The 12,623-nt window shown below is 40.4% G+C and overlaps 1 protein-coding gene across 1 annotated transcript; it reads right to left on the bottom strand.

Annotated features, from left to right (window-relative positions):
• Positions 1-1,825: 1,825 nt before the first annotated feature.
• LOC121950699 (fibroblast growth factor 6-like) lies at positions 1,826-11,978 on the bottom strand. The gene is made up of 3 exons (XM_042496777.2): positions 11,225-11,978; positions 10,538-10,641; positions 1,826-7,088 (listed from the first exon to the last, which is right to left on the bottom strand). The coding sequence occupies exons 1-3, from the start codon at positions 11,568-11,570 to the stop codon at positions 6,912-6,914; spliced, it is 627 nt and encodes a 208-aa protein (XP_042352711.1). The 5' UTR covers positions 11,571-11,978; the 3' UTR covers positions 1,826-6,911.
• Between the last annotated feature and the right edge of the window lie 645 nt (positions 11,979-12,623).

Raw genomic sequence — 12,623 nt, forward strand, 5'->3', positions numbered from 1 at the left:
CAGAAGAGGTGAATGGATGATGAAGACGGTGTTTCAGCTGTGTCGCTGATCAAGGAAAATTAAGGTAGGACAGCCTTCCTTTTCCCAGACTGCTAGTATAGTTGTTTGACTTTATTAATTCATTCGTTTGTGTAAATCAGACTTTGAAAACTACAAGTAGACTTGGGGTTCTGGCATATACCTCACCTGCTTCTAAGGGTCATGGAAGGGGGATTCCCAAAGGATTACGAAATCTGTGTAAAGAACATGTTCTGAACCCTGATACCTCGACAGCATAAATTACTTGCACTTGATTTAATTCTGTTGTATCACAGTATGTCCTCCGAGGAGAGCGACTCATACCTTGCTGTTAACTAGCTGCACACATCCCCCACTTCTCACATTCTTTGTAGCCACTTTTTTTATTTGTGGTTTTCATATTTTTACCTTATTAGAAAAGTGAGAAAATTCCTCAGGATTGCTTTAATAAGTTTTTAACAAAGCATTTATATTCTCAAGGGTTATTTCTAAACTTAATAAATTTTGGCATTTTGGAGATGAGAGTTTTTTTCGCCCAGCAGAAACAATATGTTGGACAAATGTGTGAATTAACGTTATTATTTATATTTTTTTATTGTATGATAATTGCATGTTGTGCATTATATTTATGATTAGATGGCTTTTATTTATAACCTAAGCTATGAGTAATATGCAGGGGTGAATGCCTGCACAGCCTGTGTACGATATGGTGCAATATGAGACAACTTAATTATAAGTATACACTGAAATCCTGAGGTTGAACATACAATTACACTTTTTATAAACCTACCAAACACATCATTCATGACAATTATGCAAATAACATTTTAGCCTCTTGAATTTAGATCTCATTTAGCAGCACACTGATTTAGGTGTATAAACAGGATAGACTGAAGTGTAACAGAATTCTTCTGCCTGTTGTGTTTAGGTGTAGAGACTCTAAATGTCCTAGTGGAGGGCAGAAGTTGGTATTTGTCGGTTAAAAAAGCATGCAACAAGTCAGAAGAGATACTTTCAGCATGTGTTGTTGTAAGTTACCTTAAAGTTTGCTACAGATTTGCCAATAATCTTTGCAGAAATACTGATTTGATATAGTTCTAAGTTTCACAGACAGCTGCTGAGGTATGTCGTATTGCACTACAGCTAATAATAATAATATACTAATAATGGGTAAAATAGAGAGGGAAGTCTGAGTGATATTTATTTCATTGTGTTGAGTCGAAAAAGCAGTTGTTTATTTTACACAATAATTTCCTTGAAAGAACTCCACTTTAACCCAAATATTTATATATTCTTCATATAGTTTGACTTGTATGCTTGCTTGCAGACCAGTTTGACATTTTCATTCATTCAGCTGGCTGACTATGCACTGACTAAAAGATTCTGTACATGATGCTTATTAAGCATTTTATCCAAATTAATTAATTGGAAGTGGACCAATTAAACTCTTCTTTATTTAAGCCAAATATCATAGTTATGCCCAATTTACTAGGAAATTACAAGATATTTAATTGAGAATAAAATGTTAAATAAAGCCTTACTGCAATTTGCACAAAGATCTAGTTCAGTTCTATTTCATCTACATGTATTTTCTCAGCCGCCCTCGTACGTGTTACCATTCTTTGCCAGCAGAGGGCGCCACATACTGACTCATGGTAATTCATTGAACATGACTTTGACTCCTGGTTTAACATTATCACCAGCACTCAGTTTCTTCCCCCATTTCCTATAACAATCTGTGTTCAAGGGTCAGTGACAAAGCATGACAAAGCAAACACGCGACTTTAAAGCATTCAATCACAACAGCTTTTACAAAACGTCTTTTATTATCATCTCAGGAATACAGTTGACTGCTGTGCACAGCACATACGTACAAAAATAAAAGGAAAACCATTTGTAATATAGTATTTTACTTACTCATCATCATATTTTTTTTCAGAAACAAATGATTGGAGAAGTCTGTTGTTTCAAACTAATTTACAATCATTTCAATAATCGGAACTAAGGCAGAAGGTGAGGTATATGTTAAAAAAGAGGAGGGGGACTCAGAGGAAGCACTCTCCCCTCAGTGCAGGAATAGAAAACTGAGAGAGAAACACAAAGGCTGCTGGCACACAGGGACACACACATGCGCGCACACACACACAGACGCACACAGACAGACGGACACTCACACACACATACACACACACACACACACACACACACATACACATACACACACATACACAAATCTGATCCCAGATCCTCCAACAGACCTCCAGTTCCCTGTGAACCAACACATTAAAACCAGCTGAACAGGTATGATGAGCACAATGGCAAAATCCAGACACTGGATTTTTAATCAAAGGGTTGAACAGATACGTAGTCCATTCAGAACTCTATGTGCATAATGCAGAATTAAGGAAGTAAGGGTTAATGCTGAAATGTGATATGACCTTGACTACTTTCTCTCAGTTACTGCTGTACCGTACAACCTTTTCTGCCTCAAAAACAACATCATGCAAAAGCTGTAGGACTTGTAACAGAGTGATATTTCTCAAGCTTTGAAAATCTGACACTGAGCTGAGTTGCTTTTGGAGTAAACAACTTATCAGGTGTCCTTTTTACTACTTGAGCAGCCATTGTAACTTTACAATACCCCTTCAACTCTCTGCAGGTTGTGCTGACAGTGTCCTCTGAAACATACCATGAGAAATTAGAAATGACAAATACAGTAATAAACACAATATTGTCATCAGAAACAAGTACTGATCTTGCATGTCAGCTTTTTTTGATGAAAACGTAGCAAGGAAAAACAGCATCCCCGCTCAGTAAATTGCACTCCATTGAATAAAACCTTTAAAATGCAGCTTTTGTATATTTTGGCAAACTTGCCAAAATATTTCTCCAACCAAATCCTAACTTCCATAAAACCAATCCATAAAAAAAGCTACAAATGATCATTTTCTGATCACACACTGTATCAAATGTTTCTGTAAAATAAAACAGTAAATTACTTGAACTTGTAGTCGCCTACATCCTCCCAGTGTCACAACCATAAAATAATTCAACAGCATATACCCATTACATTTTACTCCACTGTAAAATGTGAGGTTTATAATGTAATTTTGGCTTCAAAAAGAATCATTGTTTTATTGTGTTTTGGAAAAATGTACTTTGCTGTTAGAATTTGGCCATATTTTACAGCAATTTGTTACAGTGTAGTGATGTGATAAAGGCTTATCAGTCACAATGAGTACTACAATGCTCAAGGTAACCCCCCCCCCCCTTTCCAAACACAATAATTAACAGAGACAATATTCAAAAACATAAAATGTGACATCCTGGGAGTGTCAAGTTGCTCTCTTGGATCACAGTATTAAGTCCACCAGACAGCTCGTTTAACTCAAGTGTCCCTTTCTTGGAAGCATTTGATTCTTTTTAGCATCCTTTTGCTACATAACTACCAGCTCAAATCACAGTCAGTGCTTTCTTTTGAAAAAAATCCCTAAGTAGCCTCTGTGTTGCCTTTTCCCAGCCCTCCCGTCTTCATCCTCTCCTGTGAGGAGAGCACGGTACATGAGCTTGCACAGTCAGACAATGCCCTGTTATTCCTGACTCAAGGTAAATTGATCTGATACCATCTCTACTGTCGCTTTGGCAGAAACAGAACATGACAGGAGCGCGCTCAGCTGGACACAAACACACACATGCTCACAAACACACTCTGACCAGTTACTGCACATCGCCTCTGCTACTAGACATAAGCTGGAGCTTAAAGGGCACGTAAACCATTGCTCACAGACATTTTGTCACTGCGTTACAGTAATGTTAGAAAGGGCATGAGGTAAAATATGATAACATATATCTATAACTTGCTACTTTTCTTTCATCATATTTCACCAAACTAGCCTGACTGGCGGTTTGCTACTTACAGAATATTGCAGGTCAAGTACCAAAATATAATCATAAATCATAAAAAAAAAAATCGAGCTTAATCACACCTCACTTCAACATTAAATAGGCTCAGGAGTAAGAGAAATGTGCTGAATCATTCAAATCTTCATTGCACATTACAAGACAAGCATTTATGACTTGATCAAGAAATAGCCTAACAGGTGCAGAGCTCAGTAAAACAACAAAAGTCGTTGAGATGGACCAGAAAACACAAGTGCAAAGGACAGAGAGCCCGTATCCTTGACCTTGGTACAAAAATGGCTCAGATGAATGGGACAAGAATCCCAGGGCCCTGCGCTCACCGTCCAGTCTGACATCAACAAACGAGGGGCCCACTAGACTGATGCTCAGGTATTTTACCCCACATTATTCACATCCTCGCCAAGTTAAACAAACAACCAATGCGACATGTAGAGTCCAACATAAGTCCTCTGTACATCATTGCTATCTTCAACTTTGCATGCTCTTTGTCCTTGGCCCCCTCCACCCCTCATCTCCACAATGGAAAACTACAATATCTGAAAGAGGAGCACGAGCAGTTGTTGAATTCAAGTATGGTATGCTGCATACATAAAGCCTGAATGAACATTGCTAATGTAACCCTTTGGTTCACTGCTTTTTCCAGCATTGCTTGTATTTCTTTTTTTCACAAGAAGCCATACTGTGAGTCAGCGATCAATCTGAATAATGCATACATATCTTAAAAATCTGGCATTAATAAGCGCAATAAACATCCTCTAAACGTCAGACAGAATGAATAACCTGAAGTATTGTTCACATATCCCAGAATCATGAACTCTGAAGTAGTTCCAGTTCTCTCTCAACCAAACTCGTGTATCTACACTTTTTCAAATGAATGCAGCAGACCATCATTACAGTAGATTGACAACTCAAGGACATCTATTGTAACTTCATTCATTTCTCCATAAACACATTACTTTAAGTGCCAAATATCATCAAACTTGTGAACGTCAAACAGCTCCCATTGTCACTTTTATACAGAAGCCAAGAACGGCTGTGCTTGCAATTAATTTTTTTATAATTTTTATTATTACGTTTTCTCAAGATAACAAAGTTTGTTTTCTGGTGATAATGGGTTAAAGATATAGTATGCCGGAGTTTCCTAAAAAAACCCACCAACAACTATGTCTAGATTTATACAAAAGTAATCCCTCGCAATCATTACGTATGACACAATAAGAGGGTGTGGTTTTGTATTTATGTGCAGAGACTTTGGCCTTTGCTTGTATTTTCGTATTTTCAACTATTTGGGACATTCCTAGGTATGTAACACCACAGTGCACAGCTGAGGTCAGGACATTATAAAAAACAAAAGCAGCACACATCTAAACGGAAGCTATGAAAATTTCAGACACAGTGCCCAAAAAAACAAATAAAGTGAGGCGTAATGCAAATCCGACAACACTTATTCCACAACAAGAGGGATTTGGGGTTGCCTCTCACTTTCGCTCGCGATGTTGTTTACAAACAGTAATTAACAATTCCTGCAAAGTATATCTTTAATTTATATTAATTCTCGAGAAAACAAAAGGATGATGTATCAAGACTGCATAAGAGTTAATCATGAGGGAAAAAAATCTGTTTTATGAACTTTGTTATCTCAAAATAACAAAATATTAAACTCTTGATCTTGAGATTACAGCATTTAAAAAAAAATAATTGCAAGCATGTATGTTCACAGCCTCGGTATTTTTGCTATAAAGTCAACATTTTCAAAAACAAATCGAATAAATAAGCAAAATATCAAGACTACAAACCAGATGCAACAGATTTCACCAACTCAATTTGAACTGGATGGAAATATACGAAAATTGAGGAGATGTTGCTTCAAAGTGTCAGGTCTATTCGGATGCAGAGATGCCCCCTTGACCTCCCACAATGAGAATAAAACCCACCATCCAAATGAGCAGCTCTCAAACCGAACAATTCCACATACATTCTTGAAATAAATGCATGCCCACACATACACACGCACATTCACACACTCAATCTGGCCCGATGATGTGGCTACAAAATTTGTGAAAGTACAACCTGGGATTGTCAAAGCTCCCTTGGACATGATGGGGGGTGGGGGGTGTGAATACTGACTCTAAATCTAGCTTTCCATATTAACAAGAGGCTCCACTGGGTCCTGTGCAGCATAGAGTCTCAATTACTTAATTGATCTAATTATGGAAAGAAAATAAAGTGGAGAAACCTTTGGCCCTCTAGGAATTGGGCTAAAGCCCCCCGGTGGTGTCAGAGGGAGTGATGACTTGCGTTTCATTCCTATTTCTGACTTGAGCACCACGTTTCTCGCATGCAAGGGTAAGGGGGCCGCAAGAAGGAATTCAAGGCACCGCCACCTCATGACAAAGCAAGAAAAACCACCGCCATTGCAAGTGCTCTAAGTTGCCCTGACAGTGACAGAGACAATCGAACATAGAGGAAGGGAAATGCTTAAGTCCTTGATGGATGACAACGAACGAAAAAATTTTCAGTAGACAGGCATTCTTCTCTGTAAAAATTTCATGCACACATTTTTCTTTTTCTTCTTCCTTTTCTTCTCAAGGTATGGTGCTTTGAGGTAATAACGTATCCATTTCATTTCCAAAAGGATGAACTGTCATCCACTGACAGGGCAAGGAGTCAAACAATTTCAGCAAGCACCCATATAAACTGAGGGGATAAATGACGCCTCTCCATCCCCTTCATATCACAAAATGATGAAAATCATAAAAGCAGCAAAGAATGGCATTTCCATAATTTCTAATACAAAGGAAGCTACCCAAATATACATATAAAGTTTGAATAAATACTATCAGATATAGTGGTATTTCTTTGTTTTACAGTCCATTTTGTCTTTTGTGTTTGTACGTACGTATACGGTATTTATGTTACCTGGGAAATAATCCACATGTGCAAATAAGTTTGTTATTGCCAGTTTTTGATCATCATATTCGGGGTAGGAAGTGCGTTACAGTCATGGCAGTGGTGGCCTTGTTGCCCCTCTTCACGCGGCCATGCTTGCTGAGTGCTATGTAGGAGCCTCTGTAAACCACAGACTCATAGGCGTTGTAGTTGTTCGGAAGCATGCTCTCCTTGAACTTGCACTCGTCATGGAAGACTGTCTGGAGAGGACAACGAGACAGTGTGCATTTTAATGAACTGCACAAGAAATTGAAAGTTTGAAGCTACAGTATGATGGCAGAACATTAAATAGCTCTTTAAAAAGACTCTGTGTAATGGACCAAAAATATAAAGCTAAATTTAGATTACACACAGCAATGGGAACAATTGTTACATTTTGTATGTAATGTAGAGTTATCATTGCGTAATCTCCCAGCAGCACCAATAGCTCTTAAATAGCTGGTGTATTAAATTTGCTCCTTTAAAAGGGTATTAATTCAACTTAATTTAACAATAGTGAGCCAATCATGCTGATATTCATGGCACACAATGAATTTCTATCAAGTGATGTTCAAATCATGGAAACAGCTGAACCAAAATTAAACTGAAATGTTAAACTTAAAAGAATAGGTTTCAGAATTGTGCTCATTCACTTTCTTTCCACTTTCCAGAAGACAGTTAGCTATAGCTTAGAATAAAGTCTGGAAACAGCTAGCCTGCTGTGTTCAAAGGAAACAAAATCTGCCTACCAGCACCTCTAAAGATCACTTAACACATTACAGTATATCTTGTTTGTTCAATATTTAGTCCTGCAAGTAAGTCCGTGTTAAGACCACAATTTGTCGTTTTGTCACATCGGTATTGTACAGATCAAACCACTAGATATAATGTGTTAATTAGTGACCTTAAAAGGTGTTGAAAGATCCATTGGAGAGCCAGAGACAGGGTCTGACTCAATGCTCTCACATATCTCAATATCCAAATAGGTTCCACTGACCTCCACAACTACCTCTATGACTGGCCCTAAAACAACATATATATTACCGTTCTAACAGTAGCATTTTTTTTTAAAGATTATTTTTTTGGCTTCTTGCCTTTGACAGGGCAGAATGAAAGCGTGAAAGTGGGAGAGAGTGGGGATGAAAACCCCTGGCCACACCGGCAAGGACATTGCCTTTGTACATGGGGAACCACTCTACCCACTGAGCTACTGGGTGCCCCATATGGTAGCAGTTTTGAACATGCCCTTACATTAAATGGTTGTAGTTGCGCTCCTGAGTGGTCAGGGTTAGGAAACCATAATGGTTTGGTGTTAATAATTGCTTCTAGATAGATCCCTTACGTAACTAACGTAGCATGTTAAACTTTGGGACACAAACACTGGTCTCCTGGGTGAAAGTCCTGTGTATGTTTGACTTATCCAGCACGCCTCCCACCGGTGCTCTAGGGACTTCTGCGATATTTAAACAATATTATGCAGACTGTTGCTTTTTATGCGTCACGTCACTTCCTCCTCTGCCCATGTAATAATTACTAGAGTCACTACAGGGCATCACCTTACAATTAAAGCAAGTATGGGTTGATATAAGCTGGTTGCACAGTTGACCTATGTGGTCAATTTTGGTGAGAGCGGGCTGGCCAGACTAGCTCTTTTCTACTGTTCACAGTCTTTATGGTAAGTTTAGCTAATTTTCTCCTTCTCATCTGGCTCTTGGAGAGAAAGCATATAAATCTTTTTTTTAAAAGTGTCGAACTTTCCCTTTAAAATAAAAACTCTGAAATCTTAATAACACATTTAAACAATACAATTAACCACTGCAATCACAGTGAACTTTGAATTCTGCAATAAATAATTCTGGGGGAGGTTTTGGGTACAATAGTAACACTAATCACAATGTTCCACATGAAGCCCTTTTATATAAGATATTATCTAAATACAGTATCTGTCATGATGAAAAACAATATGTCTGTCAGTGCTGACAGTGCATGGCTTGTACAATGTGCAGCAGCAGAGCACAATACTCCCCATTAGAGGCCATGTGGCCTAATTCAATCTCTTATCAGATCATCAGCCCGCTCACAAGCTAACGCTTCATCACTCATGACCAGATAACCGACTCACATTGTGTCTGTCAAATATGTTGGCCGCAGCGAGCAAACCAGCAGCAATGTGTCAGCAGGGCTGCACTAAACACAATGTTTCCTCCCCACCAACAGGAACATTTATTAATAGCTGTCATTGCTCTAGCAGCAAACGAATTACAACCTTAAAGGTTATCTCCTGTAATTCTACAAAGACGTCTGTATTATGAGAATAAAAAGCTCAAAATACAGCTGAAACATGCTTGCAATAAACGATCTGCATTTGAATTCAACAAATTTCATATTTTAGAAAAGATACACAAAAACATCCAACACATTAACCAGCAGCAAAAAAATCACATACTAATAAAACCATTGCCTTTACTGGGAATTTGTAACACTATGTTTTATAGGTATAGCTCAAATCCATTATTGCACCTCACTAATTGATCAAAATTTTTTAAAAGGTTTCTGTGTGCAGTTCCTCTATTGATTGGGCCCCTGAAAACTGGCCTCTTTTTATTGAAATTACATATTTAGAAGGTTTTTCCAAACAAGTCTGTAACAATGCTGAGAAATATGTTTGTCCTCACTGTTGCTCTTACATTTTGTACAAAATGCTTAATCTGGGCCCCATCCCTGTTACTAAGCTAGTTCTGTAACCAGAATCAGAAAAAGGGATTTCCATGTTTTAAGTGCAGGAGTTATTTCAGGATCAAATATAAAAAGTATTGTATACTATTCCCTAACTCTCCATATCAACTTGGTTTTCAACTAGATACTTAGTCAGCATAGACAAATTCCTAAAAATTCAGTTTTGACTTTTGGTTTTGGTGTCAGTCCAAAATTTTCAGTGGTCCCATCTCAGCACCCCTATGAAAATTTCTGGGGGTGCCACTGCTTTAATGTGCCAAATTCATGCACAGCAGAATGTTTTGTAGATTTGGATGCTTCTCAGTGGAGCACAAGTGCAGTTTGGTGAGAATAGCACACAATAATAAGGCTATGAATAATGCTGTCCAGGAAACACCTCTTAGGAGACAGATGCTCTGTGAAAAGATTTTTTTTTACTGATAAAAAAAAATCCCAATGTGTGTTTCATACATTTTAGTGGTTAGAAGTACAGGCTGCTGCTGCTGCTGCTGCTGCTGCTGCTGCTGCTGCTGCTAGAGAGGTGGGCGAGTATGTGTGTGATGTGCAGTGCCCTGCAAAATAAACGCTTTGCCGTTAAAATCGATTTCCAGCTCTGCTGACAGGTTTCATTGCGTCAGGGGGTTTTCCCTCCTCCGCGCACACACACGACCACATTACAGGCGTGTGCACTGAACCCTGCATCTGTTAACCTCATCATTATTTACCCATAGGCCACCAGGCCTCGCTTTAAATAGAGCTTTATAAATCCCTAATAAAATTAAAATATAGGGATTTCGCAATACATAATGAGCAAGCCGACCTGCTGGCAGATAGGGCAGCATCCCAAGATATGACTGGCAAACTAAAGAAAAAAAATGCGGATCGAGCTGTCCTATTTCCAGGATCCCATTAACTAACATTGCTAGATAATAAATGGAATACTGTGCATACCTACCGTTCCGTATAACCTCCCACGGCTGTTCATTGCGACAAACAACTCACTCTTCACCCCATAGAGGCTCACCACTCCTCTCTCCACCGTAGAGATCTCTATTAGACCTGATACAAGACAAAGAATTATTATATCAGAGTGTAAAAAAAAAATCAAATGAAATACCAACCGATCATCCTGGCTCATTTAGTGTTTTATCATGGAGACTGTAGCATTGTGCTCTCTCTGCGTCTATGGGTGTAACCTTGCAGATTGCTGCGCAGCATGCCGAGCCTTTGTTCTGCATCTTTCACCCCATCTTACATTTGCACCCCAGGCGCGTGTCAATTAAGCGCATTCTGGTTATTGCAATAATTGCAGTAATTGCATTGACGTGCACGGCTATTGGTCTCTGGACCGCCCTCACGGGGCTGCGTAAAAATAAGTTGTGTCTAAAAGCGTCCATACATTCATGTCATGGTTGAGCTTGGGGAGGAGGGGGAGAGGACGGGGGGTGCTCAGCACTGATGGACACTTATTTTTAATAGATTTGTATTTGGAAGAAATTCAATTCTCCCTCAGAGACGGATGACACATGATCATGCAAATTAATAGAGGGGATACACTAGCCTGCTCATCACAGATCCATGCTTATTGACTCTGCCTCTCTTTTTATGTCTATTGCATTACATTGGTGGAGGTATAACTCACTGTACTGGTTTTCATTATGTACACCGTTTATCCTGCCGTCGGGGAGGATCTGAAGGTGAAACCCGATGCCCACGTTGCAGTAGAGCCTCCGCACTCTTTTGATGCCCAGCAGATAGTCACTCTCCCAGTTCAGCTCCGGTTTCTCCCCGGAGATCCCCAGTACAGAGCGGGAGAACAGGGTCTCCCATCTTTTCTCCAGTAAAGTTGCATTTGTCCTGCTGCTCGGTAAAGGGTACGCTGACACGATCCCCAGCAGAAAGCCCAGGAGAACCACCGCGGTCAGCGTCCAGTGCGGCGTGCCGGCCTCGCAGGACATACTGACGAGGAGCCTTTGCGCAACGGCCATCCGGTTTACCTTCGGGCCACGTGGTCGAAATTAATGACCCTAAAAATACCGCTCTTCTTGTTTTGCTTCCTTCGGCATGCTGGCTGAGGGTTATTTTTGGAGCGCAGATCAGGGCTTTGGGCATGAAACGCAAGCCCCGGTGCAGAGGAGGAGAGGAGACGGGAGAGTGCGCGGCAGAGCTGGAGGTGATGGTGATGGTGATGGTGATGTTGGTGGTGGTGATTACCATGTTTTGCAGCTCCTCCGCGCCTCTCTCTCTCTCAGACACACACACACACACACACACACACACACACACACACACACACACACACACACACACACACACACACACACACACACTTTCTCTCTCTCTCTTCCCCCCTCTCTGTCTCCCTCTCGGTGTAAGAGTTCGGAATAAATCCTCCACCACTCACCAAAAACCCTGTTTCAACCTTGCCAGGGCTATCGCATCCCTAGATGACATCATGCTGACTTCACCGCTGGGACAATACAAGGGTAGAGAGGGTGCTGACAGCAGGAAAAATACCAAGTCTGCGGAGAGTTGAGGGGAATAGCCTACTGTCACTGCTTGACTGGAAGGAGAGAAAGCTTATTGGTGGCGTTGAGCGGCCGTGGGACGCGATGGGGTACTCGGGCTGCTCCCAAATTGGGTCGGTGGTCATATGTCTGTCAGGCCGCTTCCTTATTTAGAAGGAAGGTGTAAAAACAGGCCCACTTGTCACCGGAGAGCAATGACAGGGCTCTTGTGGTCCCACTTCTTCTGCTGCTCCGCTCAAGAACTTTTACTTCGCAGTAAATCTGTGTTTTTCTGGGCATAAAATGACGCATCAGCTGGACCAGAGAGCCAGCAGGGTGCTCCTCAGCCGCTAAGACCGCGGTTCAAGACCTCAGTGTCAGCCAGCATCCGCCCTGCTGACGTGTCCTTGAGCAAGACTCCCCCTCAGCTCTACAGCGCGGTTGGGTGACAGACGCCCACACCGGCATTTTAATAAAGTATCATATTTTTATAGTATACCATAACCCGTGCGTTTCCCATGGTGCATTCATGAG

Source organism: Plectropomus leopardus, chromosome 7 (genome assembly GCF_026936395.1).
Source record: "Plectropomus leopardus strain MGB_pleo_1.0 chromosome 7, ASM2693639v1, whole genome shotgun sequence".
NCBI classification, from domain to species: Eukaryota; Metazoa; Chordata; class Actinopteri; order Perciformes; family Serranidae; genus Plectropomus; species Plectropomus leopardus.

What these genes read in the sequence shown, in the direction of transcription:
- LOC121950699 (XM_042496777.2), bottom strand. Translation starts at nt 11,570, where the DNA reads ATGGCCGTTGCGCAAAGGCTCCTCGTCAGTATGTCCTGCGAGGCCGGC. An exon ending in ACATAATGAAAACCAGTACA is followed by an intron (nt 10,642 to 11,224) that starts GTGAGTTATACC and finishes GTCTTGTATCAG; the next exon opens with GTCTAATAGAGATCTCTACG. An exon ending in GTGGGAGGTTATACGGAACG is followed by an intron (nt 7,089 to 10,537) that starts GTAGGTATGCAC and finishes TGTCCTCTCCAG; the next exon opens with ACAGTCTTCCATGACGAGTG.